This window comes from Mastigoproctus giganteus, chromosome 5 (genome assembly GCF_048544385.1).
Source record: "Mastigoproctus giganteus isolate SK-2022 chromosome 5, ASM4854438v1, whole genome shotgun sequence".
NCBI lineage: Eukaryota > Metazoa > Arthropoda > Arachnida > Uropygi > Thelyphonidae > Mastigoproctus > Mastigoproctus giganteus.
Window position 1 is genome coordinate 75,222,475 of NC_143579.1, and position 26,008 is coordinate 75,248,482.

General features: G+C 38.2%; 1 protein-coding gene across 1 annotated transcript in view; it reads right to left on the reverse strand.

The window, feature by feature from the left end:
* Window positions 1-26,008, reverse strand: part of botv (exostosin like glycosyltransferase 3) — a 213,038-nt gene that overhangs the window by 57,725 nt on the left and 129,305 nt on the right. The window contains exon 8 of the mRNA XM_090374579.1: window positions 11,999-12,126. Within this exon, the coding sequence (XP_090230705.1) occupies window positions 11,999-12,126 (128 nt within the window). The remainder of the gene's footprint in view (window positions 1-11,998; window positions 12,127-26,008) is intronic.

Below are 26,008 nucleotides of genomic sequence, written 5' to 3' on the forward strand. Positions count from 1 at the left end.
GGGATCAAGATTGTGCTGCTCAACCCAATAATGTTCGGCGACTGCAGAGCGTTCAAAATTGGACATTTGCAGAGCCACCTCGTGTTCAGAAACCCGATCTTTCAATCTTCTACCAGACTCACCTAGATAATATGGTATATGCAACCACTCTGTAGGAAAGGAGGAACAGGTATTTTCACCTTAGAAATAATGGATTGTAATTTCCTCCCAGGAAGTTGCACGCATTGTACATGATGGAGACACCAAATCCTAACAAGATGTTCCGATACGCTTTTATTTTATTTCTGTTTTATCTTATGTATAGATTATATTTTTATTTTAATAAATTTATTTTAACCAGTTAGTTGGTCGTTGCAAGAAACTTTGATGAGATATTGATGATGGTATATTAGGCTTAATGTCCAAGTTTTCAGCTGATACGAAGGTTGGCAGGGCTGTTAATGACACTAATGACAGGATCAAGAAAAGTTGAGTAGATGGGCTGAGAAGGTGCAACTGAAGTTTAACATTGACAAACCTTTCTTAGTTTGTTATTTGGTTTTTAGGAGCATTAGCAACTAAGATCATATTGCTCCGGGGATATGCAGTGGTCATTCCCTGACCTTTCCGCATCCTCCGTATTTGGTGGTCGTGGGTTTGAACCCCAGTCTAATGAAGAAGTGTGTACTATGCACTGCTGCTCCTGCCCACCTGGCTACGGAGGCGCCATTGACAAATGTAAAGTACTGCACATGGGAAACAGTAACCCCAAAGTAATGTATTAACTGGGGTACTACACTGAAAGTGGTAGAGAATAAACAGGACCTGGGGGTAATTGTTTGGGCAGATATGAAGTTTTCTGAGCAGTGCAGACGGTCTGCAAGAGTAGCTCATGGTGTCTTGTCAATGATATACAGGAATTTTTCTAGCAGGAATAAGAAGGTGATTATCCCCTTGTATAAGGCAATAGTCAGGCCACACCTTGAGTACTGTATACAGGCCTGGAGGCCTATTTTAGGAAGGATGTAGATCTGCTGGAGCAAGTGTAGAGAAGGGCAACAAGATTAGTGAATGGAACAAAGGGTTGCTCTTACGAAGAAAGGCTTAAGTTTTGCAAATTAAAGTGTTTGGAGACTAGGCACCTGCGAGGTGATCCGATTGAGGTGTATAAAGCCATGAATGGTTTGAGCAGGCTCAATGCTGATGGGATTTTGACTCCTGCTGAGAATAATCGCCTGAGAGGGCATAAATTCAAATTGAGGAAAGACAGTTGTAGGATAGATGTGTGGAAGTTTGCCTTGAGCCAGCGTGTGGTTGATTGCTGGAACAAACTTCCTCTGTCGTTGTAGAAGTTCATAGCTTAAATAGATTCAAGGCAGAACTAGACAAACATTTAGAGCAAGTGGATGGTGAAATTAGATTTTTTTTTTTTTTTTTTTTTGGCTGATGCTATATAAGCTTGTTTTCTTGCATCATGTGCCTTTACTAATGTTAATGCTAATGCAATTCTTGTACTGATTGTATTGGGAAATGCAGCAGACTGGAAAGCAAGGGATTCAGAGATTCAGGCCCTGCTGTGGGTTATCATGGAACAAATAAATATATGGGCCGTATCAGGGCAACTAAGAGTAAGAATAGGTGTATGTATACTTGCATGTACACTAATGCTTGGGGCACTGTAAATAAATTTGATGAATTTGAAGTACTGATTAAGTTATCAAATGCAGACATTGTAAGAATAGTGGAGACACTGTGTCACTCAGACATAAGTGATGCTGAATTTGAATATAGGGAGTGCAATGTATACAGGAAGGACAGACAGAACAGGAGAGGAGTTATGCTCTTAGTTTTAAGAAGAATATGAAATTTAAGGTAGTGCATCCAGTTAACTTGGGTGGCAAGTGCAATGTTGAACCAGTTTGGTGTGATATAAGCATTGGGAAAACAAAATTAAGAGTAGGAGTGTGTTATAGCCCTAATGACTGTGATGAGTGTAACAAACAGCTATATAGGGAAATAGAGCGAGCCAGTAAATCAGAATGTCTTATAATGCAGGATTTTAACTTGCCTGATGCTGAATGGAATTTGTGGGTTGGTCACTAACACACTAGCAAGACTTGTAGATTTCTTGGATTGTCATTTTCTACAGCACACTGTACAGAGACAAGAGGAAGCAATACTCTTGATCTGCTTATCAGCAGTGATTCTTCATGTATTAAGAATCTACAGGTAAAAGGCCTACTAGGTGGCAGAGATAACAGTTTACTAGCATGAAATTTAATTAAAGACATAACTGCTGTCAAGAGTAAAGGGGAAGGCTTTGGCTTTCGTAAAGTTCATTACAGTGGCCTCAGACAATTTTTAAATTCTACGCAGTGGGACCAACTGATGATGTTTCCAACAGCAAATTTAAAATGAGAAACATTCAGGGAAGTAAGATATGTGGCAGAGAAGAAAAGTGCATGAGATGCATATAAATTATTGTGTGATTCAGAAGCCTAGGGTAAATATGAATTAGTCTGTAATCAAGTCACAAAGGAGGTTAGGCAAGTAAGGCAGATTGAGAAGTCTCTGGCACAGAATACAAAGAAAAGCACCAAAGACTTCTATGCTTATATTAACCAAAGGAAGGGGTCGAATCACATTGGGTCACTTGATGTCGATGTAACTCAGTGGTTTTCAACTTTTTTTTTTTTTTTAATAATGGCACCCTTAAGTAATTGATTTTATTTTGTGGCACCTGTACTCAATTTTCTGCCTGTTAGATCCGATTGTGTGTGTGTGTGTGTGTGTGTGTGTAATATTTAAAAAAAATATGTTATATGATAGTTATTATAATAATATAATTATAAACAAAATTACAATTCATTATACAAATTTTATATACTAATTATATAAGTATATAAAATTTGTAAAATACTGTACACCTTTTATAATGAAATAAACATATAAATAAACATGAAATAAACTTTTAAAACAATAAATAAGTTTAACCCCTTCCCGGAACATTTTTTTCCTGAAAATGTGAAATAACAGAATGACTTTTTTTATTTTACAGATTAAAAGTATGCATCATGTGAATACTCATTGTATAGTTTTTGTGATTTTTATAAATTTTTTAGTAGAAAATACATGGGAGTAATTAACTGATTAGGCCTATCTCTAGTTATCTAGTGTATGCTAAAAAGTTTGCAAATTATACAGATTTTTTTAATAAATTAGCGTTTGAGCTAAAAGAAAGGAACAGAAAAACACTCCTCACTGCTCATTATATAAATAAATTTAAAAAATCAAGTGGAACACACAAGCAGTAAACTCCCACCACAAGCAATAATCGTGAACTAACTGACACACGGCCACCGCAAGTGGATAGGCCAGGTAAGCATCGCTTACAGGCAGCAGTTCAAGAGGGTGCCGAAATATTTTCGATATAGTTTTCTGATTGGTTAATGCTTATCAATATTCAGCATTTAGGACGGCAAATTTTATTTTGCTTACTGGCGACACATAGGAACGTGCGCTACTGTTCTGACATTGCTGTACAATAAGTAAATAAGTAAAATGAAAGCCAGTCGTCTAATGCCAGACGTAAGAAAATCCTGAGAAATCTCAGGATTTATCTGGCTAATTTTGCATTAGCCAGATAAATATTCGCGAAAATACATTTCAATCCTAAATTTGGAGGTGTCATTTGGTTTTTAGGAGCATTAGCAACTAAGGCCATATTGCTTCGGGGATATGCGGTGATCATTTCCTGACCTTTCCGCATCCTCCGTATTTGGTGGTCACGGGCTCGAACCCCGGTCTAATCAAGAAGCGTGTGCTATGCACTGTCGCTCCTGCCCGCCTGGCTACGGAGGTGCCTGCAAAAAATTTGGAGGTATTATTGTTTGCTTCGGGTATTATTGTATCCAAAGATATGTTGTGCAGTTCCAAATAACTTTTAAAACTAAAAACGAGATATCTTGGGATAATCCACAAAGGGGTTAAGTAACTTAAATCTAAATCACATGGCACCCATGGAATGTTGTTGCAGCACCCTAGTTGAAAATCACTGGGATTAACTGTTAATGACCCTGCTCAGGTTGCAGACAAATTGAATAGGTATTTTGCATCTACATTCACACATGAGGAATTCTTTAGGGAAGGGAATGCCAGAAGTTTATCAAACTTTAACGAGGAGCAAAATGACTGTGATAACTGAAAGGAAAGTAGAGGAGAAATTGTTGAAGATGAACATAATAAAGGCGCCTGGAGTGGATGGGATCTATCCAATCATATTAAGGGAGGCAAGAGATAAGCGAATCCTTAGTCATAATTACGAGGGCATACTTTTATTCAGAGGAGGTCCCTATGTACTGGAAATGTAAAAATGTACCGCCAATTCACAAAGGGGGATCAAAAGTGACATGGGTCACTTTTGATCCCCAAATACATTAGTTAAACGTCTGTTCCAAGGAAAATAATGGAGTCACCGGTTAAAGGAGTAATGCAGAACCATTTGGACAGGAATGCAATATACTGCAGTCAAAACATGGATTTGTTAAAGGGCAGTCTTGTTTAACCAATCTGATAGGTTACTATGATGCAGTGGCAAAGGAATTGGATGTAAAAAATAATTCTGATATCATATACTTGGATTTCAGGAAGGCTTTTGATACCATTGCACATAAAAGACTGCTGTGCAAATTGGAGAAAAGTGGCAGTAAGGAGAAGTTACTGCTATAGATAAAGGGATGGTTAAGTGGAAGAAGATAGTAATAGTGGCATGTGATGCAAGAAAGCAAATGTATGAGCTTATGCAGCATCAGCCAAAAAAAAAAAAAAAAAATTACAAAACAATCCCCTCTAAATGTTTGTCCAGTTCCTCCTCAAATTTATTTAACTTATCAACTTCCACAACAACAGATGGAAGTTTGTTCCAGCAATTAACCACCCGCTGGCTAAAGGCAAATTTCCGCACATCTATTCTACACCTGTTCTTCCTCAATTTCAATTTATGCCCCTTTAAGTTGGTAATCTGAACAAGTGAAAGAATCCCAGCGTGCTCAACCCATTCAAGGCTTTAAACACCTCAATCAGGTGCCTCGCAGGTGCCTGGTCTCCAGCTTCTGCAATTTGCAGAACTTAAGCCTCTCCTGGTAAGAGGATCCCCTTCATTCCCCTCACCAATCTTGTTGCCCTTCTCTGTACAAGCTGAAGCAATCTACATCCTTATTAAAATTAGGCCTCCAGACCTGCACGCAGTACTCAAGGCGTGGCCTGACCATTGCCTTATACAGATGGACAATCACCTCCTTTTCCCTGCTAGCAAAATTCCTGTATATTATTGATAACACCCCATGACCTGCCCTGGCAGCCTGTCTGCATTGCTCAGAAAACTTCATATCTGACTGCACAATTACTCCCAGGTCTTTTTCATTTTCTACCACTGTTAAACGTAGTACCACACAGTTGGTATGTTTCTCTGGGGTTACTTCTACCCATATGCAGTACTCTGCATTTTTCAATGTTAAACTTCAGTTGCCACTTCTCAGCCCATCTGCCCAAATTTTTCAGATCCCGTTGCAGTAACACACTGCCATTACTGTCATTAACAACCCTGCCAACTTTGTATCATCTGCAAACTTCGATACTAAGCCTGATATACCATCATCAATATCATTGATAAATATACAAAACAACAGTGTAACCAACACTGAACCCTGTGGGACTCCACTAATAACATTAGTCCACAAAGAGCAGCACCCATTGATTACCACCCTCTGTCTTCTCCCACTCAACCTTCCTTTTATCCATTGTAGCAACTTACCCTTAATACCATTCTGCTCCAATTTGTACAGTAGTCTTCCATGCGCAACAGTGTCAAAAGCTTTCCTGAAATCCAAGTATATGATATCAAAATTATTTTTTGCATTCAGTTCCTTTGTAACCACATCATAATAACCAATCAAATTTGTCAGACAAGACTTTCCCTTAACAAACCCATGCTGTGTCTGAATTATTGCTGCAGTCTTGTCTAGATGATCCTGCAATGCATCTTTAACCAGTGACTCCATTATTTTACCTGGAACAGAAGTTAAACTAACTGGTCTGTAATTACTCGTGTCACCCTTCAATCCCCCTTTGTGAATTGAGGACACATTTGCACATCTCCAGTCCGTGGGGAACTCCCCTAAGTCCAAGGATGCTCCCATAATTATGGCTAAGGGTTTGCTTACTTCCTTTGCTGCCTCCTTTAATATAACTGGATAAATCCCATCCACCCCAGGTGCCTTTCTTATGTTTAACTTAAGTACTTGGGTACTGCTCTTTGTGGTCTCCTGTTATTAGAGTCTCCCAGGGTTCTGTGCTGGGCCCATTGTTATTTTCAATATTTATTAATGATATTGAAGGCAAATTAGGCTTAATATCTAAGTTTGCAGATGATACAATTGTTGGCATGGTGGGTAATGACAGCAATCCCACGGGCTCACATCTGGTGAGTATGGGCTTGGCACACCCAGGGTCCTGAGCTGGATATCATCATTCTTCTCTTTCTTGGTGATTCCCTTCTACTTCTGACACACACACACACACACACTCTCTCTCTCTCTCTCTCTCTCTCTCTCTCTCTCTCTCTCTCTCTCTCTCTCTCTCTCTCTCTCTCTCTGGGTAATTCAGAATTTTTTTTTTTTTTAGCTGGTGCAGCATAAACCACAGGCTTCCTTGCACCATATGGCTAATAATAATAATAATAAATAATAATCAGGATGAGCTACTGGAACAAGATTTAGGAAAATTGGATCGATGGGTTAAGAAATGGCAGTTGAAGTTTAACATTGAGAAATGCAAGGTACTGCATATGGGTAGCAGTAATCCCAGAGAAACTTATCAACTGTGTGGTATTTCATTTAGGGTAGTGAGAAATGAAAAAGATCTGGGGATAATTGTGTAGATATGAAATTCTCTGAGAGAGCAGACATGCTGCTAGGACAGCTCCCGAGGTTTTGTCAATGATATACAGAAACTTTGCTAGCAGGGATAAAGAGGTAATTATCCCTTTGTACAAGGCAATGGTAAGGCTGCATCTTCAGTACTGTATACAGGTTGTTGGAGGCCTCACTTTAGGAAGGATGTAGATCTGCTAGAATGGGTGCAGAGAAGGGCAGCCAGAGGGGTTAAGTGAACAAAAGGGTGATCATACCTAGAATGGATGAATGAAGCATGCAGTTTTTTTTTTTTTTTTTGGTTGATGCTATATAATTCTGTTTTCTTGCATCACTTGCCACTACTACTAATTATCTTCCTTATTTTAAGTACATTTCTGCTTTGATCTGCATGAGAAAGAGAATATATCCCAATTGCTTAATTTACTCAAACTTTTTCAAGCCTTAAATACTTTGCTTAGGCATGCATAGGTTCCTGGTTTCCAAAGCTTAATTATTACTGTAAAACTGAAGTCTATAGAACTACTTATTCTTCAAGAACTAACCCTGTTGTCCCTCCATCTTTTTCAGCATGTATGCATTTCAATGCAAATAGGGTTTCCAGACCTCTGTACTGTATTAAAGATGTAAGAGAACTGTTGCTGATCTCAACCAAAATAATTTTATTCAGTGTCGTTTTTAAACATAAGGAATACATTTACTTTTGTATCCAATGACAAAAGTTCTGTACATCCCAGATAAAACGCCATGTATTATTGGCACTGTTTGAAGAATTATATCAGATTACATATTATGCCTTTTATGTCTTGTTCATTGTGAAAATTCATAGTCTTATTGAGGAATATCTCAACTCCCTGCATTCAAGGTGCCTGTAGTTCGATTCAGAACATGCCTGGAATTTTCCAATGCATGTCGTGTTGCCAAGTTCAAGGCTGTAACTTTAAGCAGCTTCTTGATTGCTGAACATGTGGTGTTAGAACAGTTAAAAATCTGTATTAAAGTGAGCTAATCATATTCACTCCTTCTTACTATATTACAGAGCACAGCTATTAAAAGTATTTTTGTCCATCACTTTCCAAACACACAAAAAAGGGGCTGTAACTCATAAAGGAAGCTTTGCTAGTTATTTTTTTACTTGTTTTTGCATGTATATCTGTATTATATTTATAATACAAATGTACATGCCAAAACAGGAGTAGGAAAATTAGTCAATTATGAAATCCAAACAATTTACAATAATCGATTATATGCAAATTAGTTGATTATGAAATTAACAATAGTGATCAAATGGAAATATTGGTTGAGTGGTAACAGCACTAATTTTAATAACATTAGATCAAATTGCTCCACTATTGCTTTTTATTTTTTTTTATTTTTCAGTTTTCTTCTTGCTGAATTTGTAATCATCTAATTTGTATATAATAGATTATATATTAAATATATACAATTTATATCATTTATAACAGCCTACTTAATGGCACTGCCTTACTCAAAATTTGGGTCATGTTCTGAGAGCACTTCCAATGCACTAAAAATTTAGTTTCTGGTGCACTGGAAAGCCTCAGAGAAAACAAGCTCTTTAACTCTACTGCTAACTTCCGCTACTCAAAATTGACCTTCTTAAGTTCTAGACTTGGACTTCAGAGAGTGAGACTATTTATCTCGGCAGCTAGCCCTGCAAACTAGCGAAATCAGTTCAGCTTCTGTAATAATTTAAGTTTTTTTTTGCAAATTGAAGTAGAGTTCAAAGAATTTACAAAAATAGTTTTAAGCAGCACAATCACTTAGGTTAGTTTCTTCTTGTATTTGTCTAACTATTTAAACAGTTATGGCTTACATATACAACAATTGCTTCTGTAATTTTTGCAGGAACTTTGTAATTAGGAATTCTGTTGTAAAACTTTATTTAGCAGACTAAAAGACTGCTAAGATTAAATGATTATTCTGTATTGGGGACACATTTCTAAACAAGTCATTCAAGCACATAGGAGAATAATGTTATGATAAGTAATGTGAATAAGCACAAATTCAGCACATATAACAATATCATCTTCGCTTTGAAATAATACATCTATTTGCATTTCTTTCTATGCACTACGAATTGTTCTTATTCTTATTTGTTTGTAAATGTTTTATAAACATGTAGTTTCACACAGCTTGCAATTAAAATATACAGAAAAAATATTTACTTTTTACACATTTTCTGATACACAGAAAACCTTGGTGCATCTTCTTAAGTATTATGTTTTTGGCATCTTAGTGAAGGACACTATTAAACCAACTTTGGCTTTGCACACACATGCAGAGAGAGAGAGAGAGTTTGGGTTTTTTTTTTTTTTTAGGTGCATTAGCAACTAAGGCCATATTGCTCTGAGGATATGTGGTGGTCATTCCCTGACCTTTCCGCATCCTTCGTATTTGGTGGTCACGGGCTAGAACCCCGGTCTAATCAAAAAGCATGTGCTATGCACTGCTGCTCCTGCCCACCTGGCTATGGAGATGCAGAGAGAGAGAGAGAGAGAGAGAGAGAGAGAGAGAGAGAGAGAGAGAGAGAGGGAGGGAGGGAGGGAGGGAGGGAGGGAGAGGAGGAAGGGAGGGAGCAAACAGTTTATCATTACAATAGTGTAGTACCTTGATATACAAACACTCAAGTTTTGGAATAATAAACTTTTATTTTGTTTAAATAAAATAATAATAATAAACTTTTATTTTATTTAATTAATAAATTTATTTATAAATAAATTTGATTTTTAATCAGTATCAAATAAAATTATTCATAGATATCTATACACAGAACATTCAAAAATATTTACTGATTTTTGTCAAGTCATATGAAAATACTGTTCAATGATTAACACACACATTGTGCAATAGAAATATGTTACATGTCACTTTCCACTATCACCCCCTACTGGGGTCTAAAGCATTAGGAGATTCAAAACTTAATCCCTTATTAGTGTATCATTAAAAAAAATATCCCAAATTATGTAAAAGAACATCTTCCCGTAATATATTTTTCAACAGTGGATTTTGAAAAATTTTTGTCCTTGCCTATTGGAATTTTGTAAGAAAAAAGGTTTTATTTCAACTAGATAATACACCAGGTGAGCCCCACAACTCTGAAGATCTGCAATCTTCTCTCAAAGGTGAAAATTTTCACCTCCAAATATGATGTCACTCCTTCAACTGATGGACCAAGAATACTTGAAAGACCAATAAAAGACCAATGCATGAAAGCATTGCTGCTTTCAAGGCATATTACCACAAAAACTCAATGGCTCAACTGCTCAAAGTTACTGATAGAAAAGGTAAAGAAGTCATTAAGGATTACTGGAAGAAATAAACATTATGAAGGCACTAGAATATCAGAGCTACCTGGAAAAGTGCTTTCATGAAGCATGAAAAAGTGTGTCTGGAAAAATGGAAAAAAGTGTGTCTGGAGAAGGTCAGGCCTTGTAGACTGTGAAAACATTGTCAAATAGTTGCCAATGTAATTGACACTCTCGCTAGAAAGAGAAATGAAGTTGATATAGCCAGTGTACGTGAGCTGCTGAATTCTAATGAAGATAGTTTGAGTGTAGAAGGACATAAGGATCTCACAGAAATTCATATTGCAAAAGAAGATGATCAAGAAGCTGTTCCTGAGAGAAAGCTCATAAAGAAAAAAAAAATTCTGATGCTTTAAACAAAATTTCAAGTGCATAACACAGCAGGATTCTACAAGGGGTACTAGGAAAGTTTTGCAATACAGCTTTGTTTATTTAATTTTTTCAAAGTAATTTCCTCTACATTCAATACACCTCTCCATCCTCCGAAACCAATCTTTAAACCAGTTCTGCCAAGTTTCACTAGGGAGTAAAGCACACTCGTTGTCCCAAGCCCGTAGAAGGTCCTCATCACTGGAAAACCGCCTCCCTTTTAGCTTCATTTTCACATGCGGGAACAGTGCAAAGTCGCAGGGAGCAAGGTCCGGACTGTAGGGAGGGTGCTCCAGAAGTTTCAGTCCTGTCGTGGTCAAATATTCGGTGCAGGCTTTGGCGCTGTGAGCTGCAGCATTATCGTGATGGAGGTACCAGGTGTCCATTCTTGACTTTGGCCGCAGGTTCTTCATAGATTCAATGACTTTAGGCAGGCATTGTTCAGTATACCACTTAGCTGTGACTGTCTTCTGCGTGTCCGAAACGACACGTTCCACAATTCCACTCGATTTGAAAAATACAGCTATCATTTTCTTCTTTACAGATCGGGATTTTCTGACAATTACGGGTGTGTCGTCATCATCAAAGACCCAAACTTTGTTTTGAGCCTTGGTCGGCAGATCGTAATAGTACAGCCAAGTCTCGTCACCTGTCACGATGTTGTTCACATACCGAGATTGTCCCTTATCAAACTTTTTTAACATCTCCCGGCACCAAGTCACACGTCGTGTCATCTGCTCTTCAGTCAGTTGATGCGGCACCCAGAGAGAACAAAGTTTCTTCACGTGCAAATGATCTTGCAGAATCGAACGAATTGCTGGTGCATTTAGGCCCAAAGTATCCTCTATCTGTTGGTAGGTCACTCGCCTGTTTTCGTCAAGCATTTTCCTCACAGCAGTAACGTTTTCCTCCGTAACTGACGTTCGTGGCCTTCCCGGCCTCTCAGAATCCTCCAGAGTGAAATTTCCCCTTTGGAATTCTCTATACCACCTGAATATCGTTGTACGATGTGGACAATCATCATCTAGTGCAAGAGTCATTTCTTCTAAGCACTGGTCTATGGTTAAACCACGCACGAAATTATACCGCAAAACTGTCCTTATCTCATTTCGTGACCACGATGCCATCGCAAGCACTTTACACTCTCACTACTAATGAATAACTGAGCCCATCGACTTGGCGCGGCGGCTACTATGCACGTATGAACATGTCTCAACATGCAGCAACAAGCAGCTTCCTGTGATTCATTGTTGCGTCATATTGCAAAACTTTCCTAGTACCCTTTGTAATTCTGAGTGAGGCAATTCTGTCAGGACTGTTATGAATGGTATCAATTGCTATGTCATTCTAAATAATAAAAAAATATATCTGTTTTATGCTATATTCAATTACCTGAAACCAAAAACTATTTCATCAGGTCTAAGATGAGCATCATCATCCACAGACAAAACAGCTTCTGTTTCAATTGCATCATATGGTAAAAATCGATTATTTAGACTGTTCTTTTTAGCTTTTATAACCTATACAAAGAAAAAGCAAAAAAAAAAAATTAAAAAAAAAATAATAATAATAAATAACATAAATAAATAAAAAAGAAAATAACTAACACACAATTACAGTTATGATAATATAATAACACTTACATATTTAATAAAAATATGCTGCTATAGCATTAAATAAATCAAGTAATTCCGTAATGAATACCAGTAATGTAACACTGACTGGCAATTAGAAATCATATATTTGTATATTACAATATTCTATAACATGTTATGGCCTTGAATATTGCATACAAATCTGGAAGCCTCATTTTAGTATTAGCCATATAGTGCAAGGAAGCTACGGCTTTTGCTACACCGGTAAAAAAAAAAAGAAAAAAAAAAAGAAGTATATAAGAAAATAGAGAAATTATGCACTTCCTGTCTCATGTAGATAACTATCCAGTTGGTTTTTGTATTTCTTCAAATTGTTAGCCTTAACTACCCACAGAGGCAACTTGTTCCAATCATCAATGACTCATTGGCTAAAAAACATCTACAATCTAGACTAAACCTCTTCTCCTGTAATTTGAATTTATGGCCCATAGTGGTGTAAATTCTTTATAGAGTGAAAATTTTGCCTCCTGGTGTGTGTGTGTGTGTGTCTAAGGTGCCTGGTTGCCAAGCTCTACAGCCCAGGTTTAAGAAGGGTGTAGATCTCTTGGAAACTAGGCACCCACAAAGCAACCTGATTGAAGTACTTAAGGCTTTAAATGAATTGAGGAAACTAAATGCTGATGGTAGCCTTACTTTTTCTTGGACAACAGAGAGAAGGGGACATAAACTGAAGTAAAAAATGATGGCTACAGGATAAATGTGCAAAAGTTTGTTTTCAGCCGGAGAGTAATTGATTGTTAGAACAAACTATCATTCTGTGTTATGAAAGTGGGTAGTTTGAATAAATTTAAGGAAGAATTAGACAAATTATTAGAGGGGATGGCCAGGTGGGCAGGAGCGGCAGTGCGTAGCACATGCTTCTTGATTAGACCGGGGTTCGAGCCCATGCCCACCAAATACGGAGGATGTGGAAAGGTCAGGGAATGACCACCGCATATCCCCAGAGCAATATGGCCTTATGCCAATGCTCCTAAAAACCAAATAACAAACAACAACAGAGGGGATGGACAGATAAGTTGGATTGTGCATGTGTGTGTGTGTGCGTGCGTGCATATGTTGCTGTTGTTCTATAAGTATGCTTCCTTGCATCATTTGCTACTACTAATACTAACATACTCTAAATATGTTTAAGTCATCATTCCACAAATAGCAAAATATTTTAAACTTTCTGTAGCTAACTAGAAAATTATTTGACGGTCATATTACTAGCTTAACCACCCACCCACACACGGTTCAATTAAAATGCACTGAGTTCTACCTCACTTATTAGCATTAGCAAATGATACAAGAAAGTAAATGCATCGGCCAAAAAATGGGGCGAGGAGACTGGCACTTTCCATTTCATCTATTCATCCCCTCCAATAGTTTGTTCCACCAATCAACCACTCACTGGCTAAAGGCAAGCTTCTACACATCTATTCTGCAACCACCCTTCCTCTATTTGAATTTGTGCCTCCTCATGTGTGCAGTCTGAGCAAGAGGAAGAATCCCATCAGCACTGAGCTTGCTCAATCCATTTAAAGCGTTAAGCACCTCGATCAGTTCACCTTGCAGGTGCCTAGTCTCTAGCTGCAATTTGCAGAATTTTTATTTTTAAGTTTAGGCTATTTGTCATCTGGACTGAAATTTTTGAATTTAATGTTAAAAATTGAACAAAGTATTACTGATTAGCCATTGTGATTTCTAAATTTAAATTTACCTAATCAACTGCTTTTTTTCTCAGTGGAAAAGTCAGTACCCTGTCCTGGGTTTAGTCAAAAAACATCATCATTGTACTTCTGAAGAAAATGAAAATCAATTCTATTTGAAATAAAAACAAACAGACAGACAAGGGATGTATGTGATGGTTACTTTTCAATAGGTATTCAGCTGTATCAAATGGCTAGATGTAAAAGGGTAGTTATGTGTTGCATGTCCTCTTGAAAATAATGACAAAAGAAATAACATTCAATAGCAATTATTTTAAGAAAAATTCTGTGGTGGAAAGCAGTAATTTCATGAAATAGAAGTTTTAGTTAAAAACAAATGCAAGATAATAAATTCATTATTAGGAAATTAAAAAGTGATAAATGAAATGGGAATGTTTATATCATATTGCTTAATTTGAGATTTTGGTCATTTGTTATCAAAGATTAGTTATAAATAATGTTCAACAACATTTCATGCTGCTGTTATTATTTCCGCAAATGAAAGGCAAGAATGTAACTAACAAAATAAGAATAGCAGATTGAAATAATTTTAATCTTATAACAAAACAGCAGATACACACACAAATAATTCAACATTTCACATTGTTTATACAAAAGAATGGTACATCAAGTAATAATTTAAATAATACAGGCAGCACAGTGTTTTGAATGTTATTTCTTTTGTCATTATTTACAAGAGGTAAAGCAACACATAAGTGCCCTTGTATAGCTAGCTGTTCGACATAGCTAAATGCACCTATCAAAAAGCGACTGTCACATACAACTGTTGTGTTTGTATTTTCTTCAAATAAAATTGGTTTATGTTAATTTCAGAAGTATGCTAATGATGTTTTTAGACTAACCCGAGGATGAGGAACAAACTTCCCTCTGAGAAAAATATTTGTGAATTATTTGTGTTAATGGTTTTAAAATAATCATTTGTAAGATTTTCAAGAGAGAGACAAGGACCCATTAATAGGTCTCAAGCTGGAGCAATGTGTTGGCTGTTTTATTTTTTAACTTTTGGCATAGGAATGACTCAATATCCATTCAGTGGCACCCTAACCCTGCTTAAGCCAGTTTAGAAAAGACTGCTAGTAAAACATCAAAAATAAGAATGAGAAAATTTGGCTAAAAAAATAGGAATTTGTTGATGAGGAGCCATTATTGTATTGTTGGGTAGTTGGTTAATGAACTGCATTAGGTTTATTAGTGATGCTAATAGTTTTAGGTGAGAATATTTGTGATGTTAACAGTTTTAAAATCATCTTTTGTCAGATCTGCAAGTGAGGCAAGAAAAGCAATCACAACAATTCAAATAAAAAAAACTAACATATGAAGTTATTTAGATTTAAAATATATGACAATGGGTACATTACCACATCAAGGTCTTAAAACAGACAGCCTATTCCACTTTTACCGTTGTTTAATTTTCCTTCAATATAAACTGTCATTCAGTTTCCTTTTACCATTGTTAATCTTTTCTTATAGTACAAAATAAATAATAGGAATGTGATAGTGATTTAATCTGGCAGTATGCTACTGCAAAAGGATCTAGAAAAGTTAGATAGATGGGTTGTTGTTGTTATTTGGTTTTTAGGAGCATTAGCAACTAAGGCCATATTGCTCCAGGATATGTAGTAGACATTTCCTGACCTTTCTGCATCCTCCGTATTTGGTGGTGATGGGCTCGAACCCCGGTCTAATCAAGAAGCGTGTGCTACGTACTGCTGCTCCTTCCCATCTGACTACGGAGGTGCCCTTGGACAGATGGGATGGGGGTGGCAATCGAACATTAACAAATGCAAAGTACTGTATATGGCTAGCAGTAATCCTAGAGTAATGTACCAACTATGCAGTACTACACCCAGGATAGTGGAGAATGAAAAAGACCTGGGGGTAATTGTGCAGTCAGATATGAAGTTTTCTGAGCAGTACAGACAGGCTGCTGGAACAGCTCATCGGGTTTTGTCAATGATATATAGGAATTTTGCTAGCAGGTATAAGGAGGTGATTATCCCCTTGTGTAAGGCAGTGGTCAGGTCACACCCTGAGTACTGTATGCAGTACTCACACCCTGAGTACTGCATACAGGTCTGTAGAGCTGCTGGAATGAGTGCAGAGAATGGCAATGAGATGAGGGTTGCTCTTACCAAGAAAGGCTTAAGTTTTGCAAATTGCAGTTTCTGAAGACTAGGCACCTGCGAGGCGATCTGACTGTGTTCCTCATGCCAGGGCAGCCCCCCCCTTTTTTGCATCCTGCTCTCGATTTGGGGCTGTCCTTGGAGCTGGAGCAGCTCTTCTCTTTACTCCTTCCTTTTCCTCTTCTAATCCCATGTGGGATGAAAATCCTCGTGCAGGATGAAAAACTTTTTTTTTTTTTGCGTTCTGCTCTGAACAGGGGCTTCCTAAGCCAGGGCAGCTGCTCTCTCTCTCTCTCTCTTCAAATCTTCCCCCCCCCTTTCATTCTACCCTTGATTGGGAAAGTCCCTCTCCTCTCTTCTCCCGCTTTATCTTTAGATAGTTCTGTTTCCTCGGGGAGGAGGATGAGCAGACAGAAGGTGAGACCTGCCTTCCCATGACTAGGGATGACTGCCTGGAAGCAGTAGTCTTGTTAACTGCTGCTCTCAGGTAGCCAAAACGCCAATACACAACACAACATGACAGGACACACACAGACAGTTTTTATTTTCTTTCCTGTCCCCCTGTGTTGGATGAAAAACTTCCCCCCTCCTCCTCTCTCTCTTCTAACTATTCTTTTCCTATATGGGTGAAATTTTTTTTTTTTATAGTACACATACTGACCTTACCTTGACAGAGTCTGTAAAAAAGTACAAAGTAACAAGGCAGAGTTGAACTTTATGTTCTAGGAGCTGCTCACACATATAATACATATATGTGGTGTATGTATTATACCTTGAACGTTTTGAGCAAGCTCAGTGCTGATGGGATTCTTCCTCTTGCTCAGATTATGCACCTGAGGGAGCACAAATTCAAACTGAGGAAAGACAGTTGCAAAACAGATGTGCAGAAATTTGTCTTTAGCCAGCAGGTGGTTAATTGCTGGAACAAACTTCCATCTGTCATTGTGGAAGTTGAAAGCTTAAATAAATTTAAAAACTAGACAAACTTTTAGAGCGAATGGTTGTGTGAAATGGGAATATATATTTTTTTTCTGGTTGATGTTGTATAAGTTGCGAGTGGTCATGAGTGGGAGTGCAGTAGCACACGCTCCTTGAGCAGACCGGGGTTCAAGCCCCTGACTGCTAAATACAGTCGATCTGCCAACCCGCACTGGACCAGCGTGGCAGATTATGGTCCATTTCCCTCAACATGAATTGTTGAGGAGGCTTCCATCCTGCAGTGGGTTGACAATGGCTGCAGTTTACTTTTTACTTTTTTTTAAGCTTGCTTTCTTGAATCGTATGCCTCTACTAATGCTAATGACATTTTATAAGCTATTTGCTTTAATTTAAAAATTCTAAATAGTTCTATATTTGACCATAGTTTCAAAACCAGGGAAATTGTGTGATAAAGTTCTATATTCGACCATAGTTTCAAAACCAGGGAAATTGTGTGATAAATTTAAGCCACTTAGTAACCTGTAACATATAGGGTGCACATTTTAAATGTGTACCCATGAAAATGTGAATAACTCCTAATAAGAATGCTAGAAATGTGAAATTTAAAAGTAACAATCTTTATTCTGTGCATGATGTCTCAGCTTTCAACAGCATGTAAAACTACTAGGCTACTAGGCTTTACATACCAACTAAGAAATATTGTTCAAGGTTTAGGCCAAAATGGATGTCAGATGAACTAATGAGGCATATGGCAGAGAAGAAAAATGCATGGGATACATACAAATTAACACATGACACAGACGCCTATGATAGATACAAGTTGATATGCAACCAAGTTACAAAGGAGGTTAGGCAGGCGAAGGCAGATTACGAGAAATCCTTGGCAAGGGATGCAAAGAAAAACAGCAAAGAGTTCTTTACTTATGTAAACTCTAGAAGGAAGGGGATGAATCAGATTGGTCCACTTGATATTGATGGGTCAAGTGTTGATGATCCTGCTCAGTTAGCTAACAAACTAAATGAATATTTTGCATCGACATTCACACATGAGGAGTTATTCAGCGAGGGGAATGTCAGAGGTGTATTCAACTCTAGCAGTAAGCTACAGAATCTTGAAATAACTGGGAGTAAAGTGGAGGAGAAACTGTTGAAGATAAACACAAGAAAGGCACCCGGGGTGGATGGGATCTATCCAGTTATATTAAAGGAGGCAGCAAAGGAAGTAAGCAAACCCTTAGCCATAATTATGAGAGCTTCCTTGGACTCAGGGGAGGTACCCATAGACTGGAAATGTGCAAATGTGACCCCAATTCACAAAGGAGGATCAAAGGCTGACACAAGTAATTATAGACCTGTGAGCTTAACTTCTGTTCCAGGAAAATTAATGGAGGCACTGGTTAAAGAAGCACTGCAGGATCATTTGGACAAGACTTCAGTTATAGCTCAGACACAGCATGGTTTTGTTAAGGGGAAGTCTTGCCTGACCAACTTGATTGGATACTATGATGCAGTCACAAAAGAACTGGATACAGGGAATAACTTTGATATTATACACTTGGATCTTAGAAAGGCTTTTGATACTGTTGCACATGGAAGACTGCTCCAATTTGCTACACAAATTGGAGCAGTGTGACATTGGAGGCAAATTGCTGCTATGGATAAAGGGGTGGTTGAGGGGGAGAAGACAGAGAGTGGTAATCAATGGACACTGCTCATCGTGGACTGATGTTATTAGTGGAGTCCCTCAGGGCTCAGTGTTGGGTCCATTATTGTTTTCTGTATTTATAAATGATATTGATGATGGTATATCGGGCTTAATGTCCAAGTTTGCAGACGATACAAAGGTTGGCAGGGTTGTCAAGGACACTACTGACACTATGCTGCTGCAACAGGATCTGGAAAGGTTGAGCAGATGGGCTGAGAGGTGGCAAATGAAGTTTAACATTGACAAATGTAAAGTACTACACATGGGAAACAGCAACCCCAGAGCAACGTATCAACTCTGTGGTACAACACTGACAGTGGTAGAGAATGAAAGGGACTTGGGGGTGGTTGTGCAGGCAGATATGAAGTTCTCTGAGCAGTGCAGACGGGCTGCAAGAGTAGCTCATGGAGTATTGTCAATGATATACAGGAATTTTTCCAGCAGGGATAAGGAGGTGATTATTCCATTGTATAAGGCGATGGTCAGGCCACACCTAGAGTACTGTATACAGGTCTGGAGGCCTCATTTCAAGAAGGATGTAGAGCTGCTGGAACGAGTACAGAGAAGGGCAACAAGATTAGTGAATGGAACAAAGGGGTGCTCTTACGAAGAAAGGCTTAAGTTTTGCAAATTACAGTGTCTGGAGACTAGGCACCAGCGAGGTGATCTGATAGAGGTGTATAAAGCCTTGAATGGTTTAAGCATGCTCAATGCTGATGGGATTCTTCCTCTAGCTCAGAAAAATCACCTGAGAGGGCATAAATTCAAATTGAGGAAAGACAGATGTAGGATAGACGTGCGGAAATTTGCCTTTAGCCAGCGGGTGGTTGGTTGGTGGAACAGACTTCCATCCCTTGTGGTGGAGGTTGATAGCCTAAATAAGTTTAAGGCTCAGCTGGACAGGTATTTTGAACGAACAGAGGGGTGAAGTGGAAGTGGTTTTTTTTTTTTTTTTTTTTTTGGCTGATGCTGCATAAGCTTGCTTTCTTGCATCAAATGCCTCTACTAATGCTAATGCTATGAATGCATATGCATAGCTCAAACAGTAAATCAATATGGTACCCAGCATAGAGGAGCATGCTTTCATGGTGGAATATTACCTGAAAACAGTTGTTTATAACCGTTTTCAACATGATTTATATAATTAATTTTGATGTTTAAGGCACCACGAACATCTGTGATATTGAAACTTGTGAAAACATCACTCAGAACGTGAATGTTTTAAGTCACATTCACACATCAATTGTTATGATTCAAGAATGTTTAGCACAAATTCCATAGCAGAGAATGTTGTGTTCATATTTATCCATGAAGTTATTTTTTGTAACAAGTCATACAGCGGTGAGGAAAACCATTTATATACAAAGTGGATGTTATACAGCAACTTTTTGCCACCAGAATGTGCAAAATATTCTGTGCAAAAAAAAAAAAAAAAAAAAATCCTGTAATCACTCACAGTAATAATGTCATTACTATGGATGGTTGCATTGAAAAAGTAGACAAAGACCCTCAAGATGTTAGGCTGGATATGCAAATGCAGAACACTCATCTATGGTGTATTGGAAAATCCTATTGCAGCACACAAAACTCCCCCACACCCTACAAAGAATGGAGTGTGGGCTACAATGAACTGATGCAGGAGTGGAGCCCCATCTTTGTTAAAGAAACTAATTTCTCAACTGTACACTGACATAGTCAATGAATTAGTGGAACACCTTACTGAGGTGGAGGAAATTGTTAAAGCCTGATTTCAGAAAGATAGTGCAACAAGTCAAACATCATCTGTTTATGGCTGAGTTATCCTTTGTCAACAGCCTGTAAAACTACGAATACATATGTACAGCTCAAACAGTAAATCAATATGGCACCCAGAATAGAGGAGCATGTATTCATGGTGGAATATTACCTTAAATCACAGATTCAGTAATTGCAAAAAGGAATATGGCTAACATTTGACTTCTTTTAGTGAGGCTATATCAAAAACAATGTCTACAACATTAATCCACACACTCAAGATGAAATTAAAAGCAACATATCCAATACAATTTGGACCTGGCTGTCAAGGGATCTCCATTAAATATGAATTAGCAATTTTATAAATTTACATCCCTAATGTAATTTATAAAGAATACCAATTAATAAAAATACCACACAGAGCATTCCTTCTGCAACACCCTTTATTTTAATTTATTCTCCCCCTCCCTCTTCATTTACTGCTGTAGTTATACATTGGTTTACTTTTGCTCTGCCACTTGCTTCACCTGCCATACAACTGACATATTCTTATTTTATATTCTAATTATATCTATGCAACGTGTGGTAAGTAATCCTTTGCAGCCACTGATGCTTACTTTATTGATATCCTTCATTTCTGTTTTTCTTTCATTTATGATTTTTTTTTAGCTAAATGTTTATTTTTATATATATGTTATATATACATTTATTTAAAGACAATGTCAAGGAATCTCCATTAAATTATGCATTAAATGCAAGGGATCTCCGTTAATTTATGCTCATATGGAATTATGCTGAGGCATAATTCCATATGGGCATATATTAACTATATAATATCGGTGTAAATGCACCATAATTAGCCCATAAAATTAAACTATGTACATAGTGTAGACGGATCATTTTAATTGTATCTCATATTGTGGCTACCTTCATGAGATACCAGGTATTGCACTACTTTGAATAAGCAACGCTTCTCTAGTAGAGAAGGCTACTGTTACTTATTTTCAGTGGGCACCACCATCCAGACAGCACTGTTTCAAGGCTTGTTGGCCTATCATTGATGGGTGGGTGGGCAGGTACACTGGTAATGCAAACATGCCATCACAGTTGAAGTTAATTCCGCAATATGGGAGATGTCAAATGGTGAACAGAATGATACTGTATTTAAAGCTAAATGCACAAGGCATAATTCCATATGGGCATAAATTAGCTATATAATATCGGTGTAGATGCACCATAGTTAACCCATAAAATTAAACTACATACATAGTGTAGAGGCATCATTTTAATTGTATCTCATATTGCATCTACCTTCACAACAAGATACCAGGTATTGCACTACTTCGAATAAGCAACGCTTCTCTAGTAGAGAAGAATACTGTTACTTATTCTCAGTGGGCACCACCACCACCCATACGGCAATGTTTAAAGGCTTGTCGGCCTACCATATATCACATACATATGTATGTTATATATCAATCTGAAAATAATGGCAAAGAAAAAAATATAAAATTGGAAGCAATATAGTAAGAGGATGGAAGCACAGTGACCATGAAATATAATTAAAATTAAAATTTAGTATCTAAAAGAAAGGCAGTAGCCAAGAAAAATTTAAAAACAAAGGAGTAATAATTTTAAAGCTACTGAAGAGACTATCTTAATATCAGTGTGAAATGTCATATATATCAGAGGACGACTATATTCCAAATGTACAATAATCCCAAGCAGTAGAAACAGAAATGGCAGAGTAATTTAAATTAATAACACATCCCACCACGGCTGAAAATTAATACAGAAATTTGGTCAGCTACTGAGATGATAGAACCAGAACCATTTGAGTAAGAGGCGGTCTACATAGTGAAATATCACTTATGTAATAAACAAAAAAAAAATTTATATATAATACATATATATACGTTATATATGTATTATATACACATACATATATATAATACATACATGTATATGGTGACCTGGCTATACATTAGCAAAACCTACCAAACACCTTGTGGGAGCCACCTTTTGCTTGTAATACAGCCTGTACATGTCTTGGCATTGACTCTACAAGGTGTTACAGGAAGTCTTGTAGTAGTAGTAGTAATAATAATGGCTTGTGATGCAAGAAAGCAAGTGTATGAGCTTATGCAGCATCGGCCAAAAAAAAAAAAAAAAAAAAACATTCACACCATTCCCTCCAAATGCCTGTCCAGTTCCTCCCTAAATCTATCCAACCCATCAACCTCCACGACAGATGGAAGCCTGTTCCAGCAACCAACCACCTGCCGGCTAAAGGCAAACTTCCGCACATCTACTCTACATCTGTCTTTTCTTAATTTGAATTTATGCCCCCTTAGGTTTGTAATCTGAACAAGTGGAAGGATTCCATCAGAATTCAGCATGCTCAACCCATTCAAGGCCTTCCCATTTAGGTAATTTTATTAATGGCTATATATTTGTTGTAGTATGTTTTATATGCAGTTTTTTTCATTTTATATTAAAGATTTTACAAATACTAATAATTCAACCAGAACTTAAGGACCAATACTATTTCTAAAGGTTACAACCACAAAATTTTTACTTAAGGTAAACTTTACTGATGAGAGTAGATTCAATCTCAGCAGCGATTCTGGATGTCAGCTAATCTGGTGAGAAGTTGGCACACGGTATCACCATGCAAACATCACTGAAAGGGATTGATATGACGATCGAGGTGTTCTCATCTGTGGAGGCGTTATCTTGAATGGACGTACTCAACTCCAGATACTGGAAGACGGTACTGTAATTGGTGCACGCTACTGTACTGAGGTAATCCTTTCCCATGTACGTCTCTTCCGAGGTGCCATTAGCCCCGAGTTCGTGTTTATGGATGATAACAGCACACACTATCACACTGCAGCTGTTGATATGCTTTTGGAAAATGAGGACATTATTCGTATGGATTGGTCTGCCCATTCCACCGAACTAAATCCCATCGAACACATAAGGGACGCTCTGGGGAGACGCCTAGCGGCACGTCCACACCCACCAGAAAATGTTCACCAGCTGAAGATGGCGCTGACAGAGGAATGGATGATGTTACCTCAAGAGCTTATCAACAACATTGTTCTAAGTATGGACAGGCGGTGCAAAGACTGCACTGACATTAGGGGTGGCCATATCTCTACTGAGGACCACCTCTTCCCTTTGTTCCATCTTTGGCAGTGATTCATCTGTATCATGACAGCCAGGGCTAGGTTGCCATTGTTTTGTTTCCGTTGTTGTGTCGGTGTTGTTTACTTCATCATTTCTGTACCTCATGAGGTTCCTTTGGTATGCTTTTGCCATATCCAGGCCACTCCTATGAGAAGCTACAGGTGAAAACCTGACTGGTCCTTAAATTTTTGCACACCAGTGTATATATAGACTCCCACAGAGTCATGGGATCATATTTTATTTGATTGTCCTATTTACGATGACTACAGAAAGAATTTAATGCTTGTTCTGCCACACCTTCAACAATAATTCAGATACAGCATGGGTTTGTTAAGGGAAAGTTTTGTCTGACAAATCCGATTGGATACCATGATGTGATTACAAAGAAACTAGATGCAAACAATAATTTTGATATCACATACTTGAGTAGTATCGGATGTCGGTATGAATCGATTTTACCCAGAATCCTTTGAGAAGGGGCGGGAGGTACACATGGTGGGTCTACATATATTTTTCAGAATTTGGAATTTACCAGAATTTTTCTGGTAAATTCAATTTGGAATTTACCAGAATTGAATTTGGAATTTTTCAGAATTTACCACCAACACCAATAGATGGTGTTGGTGGTAAATTCCTAAGTTTTGTCAGTTTTATCTGTGCTTGAAACTGACAAAGCTTCCTTCAAGTTTTGTCAGTTTTATCTGTGCCGCAGAAGACCGGCAGCTGCATGGGATGGTTGGAGGCTCCAGGCTGGGTGCTTTTTAGATGGTTCGGGTTGCAAGCGGGTCACACCTTCGGTCCCTCTGTGTGTGTTGGGTTGAGATGTAAGGACGAATAAAAATCAGACGTACCCTAGCTAATGCTCTGTATCATCCCAAGCTGGGGAAGGCTTGTCACCTTGAAGATGTTTTTATGGGTTGAGAAAAACTTTCTACCCACCAGTTGGCATTGTTTATTTTCTGTTCTGTTAGGTGGCATTGTTTTGCTTTGTCGATCGGAAGTGACTCATAGTTGTAGTGTGTATCGTTATTTCAGTTTCAAGTTATTGTCCATTCCCCTGTAACCTAGAGAAGTTGTACGACTGGTGGTAGACCATGAAGTGTTAGTGTCGATTTGGGCCGCAAGAGTACACCGTTTGTCCCCGTGACAACCTCCATCCACGTTTCCCCCGTTTTTGACATTCATGTTGATTTAGGTTTTTCACATTGCATAAGGAGCTAGCAATTTTGGAACCAGCAGCCAGGAACTTTGTCAAGAAGAAAATGCTACATTAAGGTTTTTCGCCCGCATAATGTCATTAAGTTTTTCATCCCAAACACAAAGCACTAACTTTAAGCGCAGTCTGTGAATCAGACGCACGACTGATGCCTTTGCATTAGTCTCAAACGAGAGTCCAGATTCCAAGGAGTCGTTATAATCCAACAAACACGTTCTAGGATAATTATTAGTGGCAGTGCTAATCAAGTGTTGCACAATGTGTCCAGTAATGCCTGCACATTGTTGGGCGGATGGTTGTAGCATTGAATATCCTTTTGATGTCACAATGATACGAAGCACCGAATGGTCTTTTTCATTACATTTCAAACATGCCAAGATGGGTTGAGATCGGGTGAGTTGGGCGGCCATGGGAACATGGAGAATTCATTGTCATGTTCCAGAAACCAGTTAGCAATCTGCTGGGCCTTGTGGCATGGTATGTTGTTTTGTTGATATATGCTGGAGTTGTTTGGATACACTGTCATTGTGAAGGGGTTTGTTGGTTATGATAGAAAGGTAAGCATTCCCATCAAACTGTTCACCCCCCCCAACCATAAAACCACTGTTTATAGCATGCCAAACAACAACAGTGCATTCAAGTGCCATGGCCTCATTCTGCTTTCCCAAATGTGGATATACCCATCAGCATGACAGAGTTGGATACAGGACTCATAAGACCAGGTGACAAAGACGTAGGCGCCTCGGTAGCCAGGTGGGAAGGAGCAACAGTGCGTAGCACACGCTTCTTGATTAGACCGGGGTTCGAGCCCGTCACCACCAAATACGGAGGATGCGGAAAGGTCAGGGAATGACCACCTCATATTCCCGGAGCAATATGGTCTTAGTTGCTAATGCTCCTAAAAACCAAACAACACAAACGACAGAGACGTCGGTGGTTGTGGTTAAGTGTTGGTGCTACCATGCTCATGCAAGGTGCAGTTTCTTGTCTCTCACACAGTGAACATGGGCACCTGTGATGACTGTTAGCTGCCATAGCCTATACAAGCTAATGTCTGGCACATAGTCCATGTAGATATTTGTTTTGCTATTCCTATTTTGTACTGGGTGGTTAGCTGGGGCATTATGCT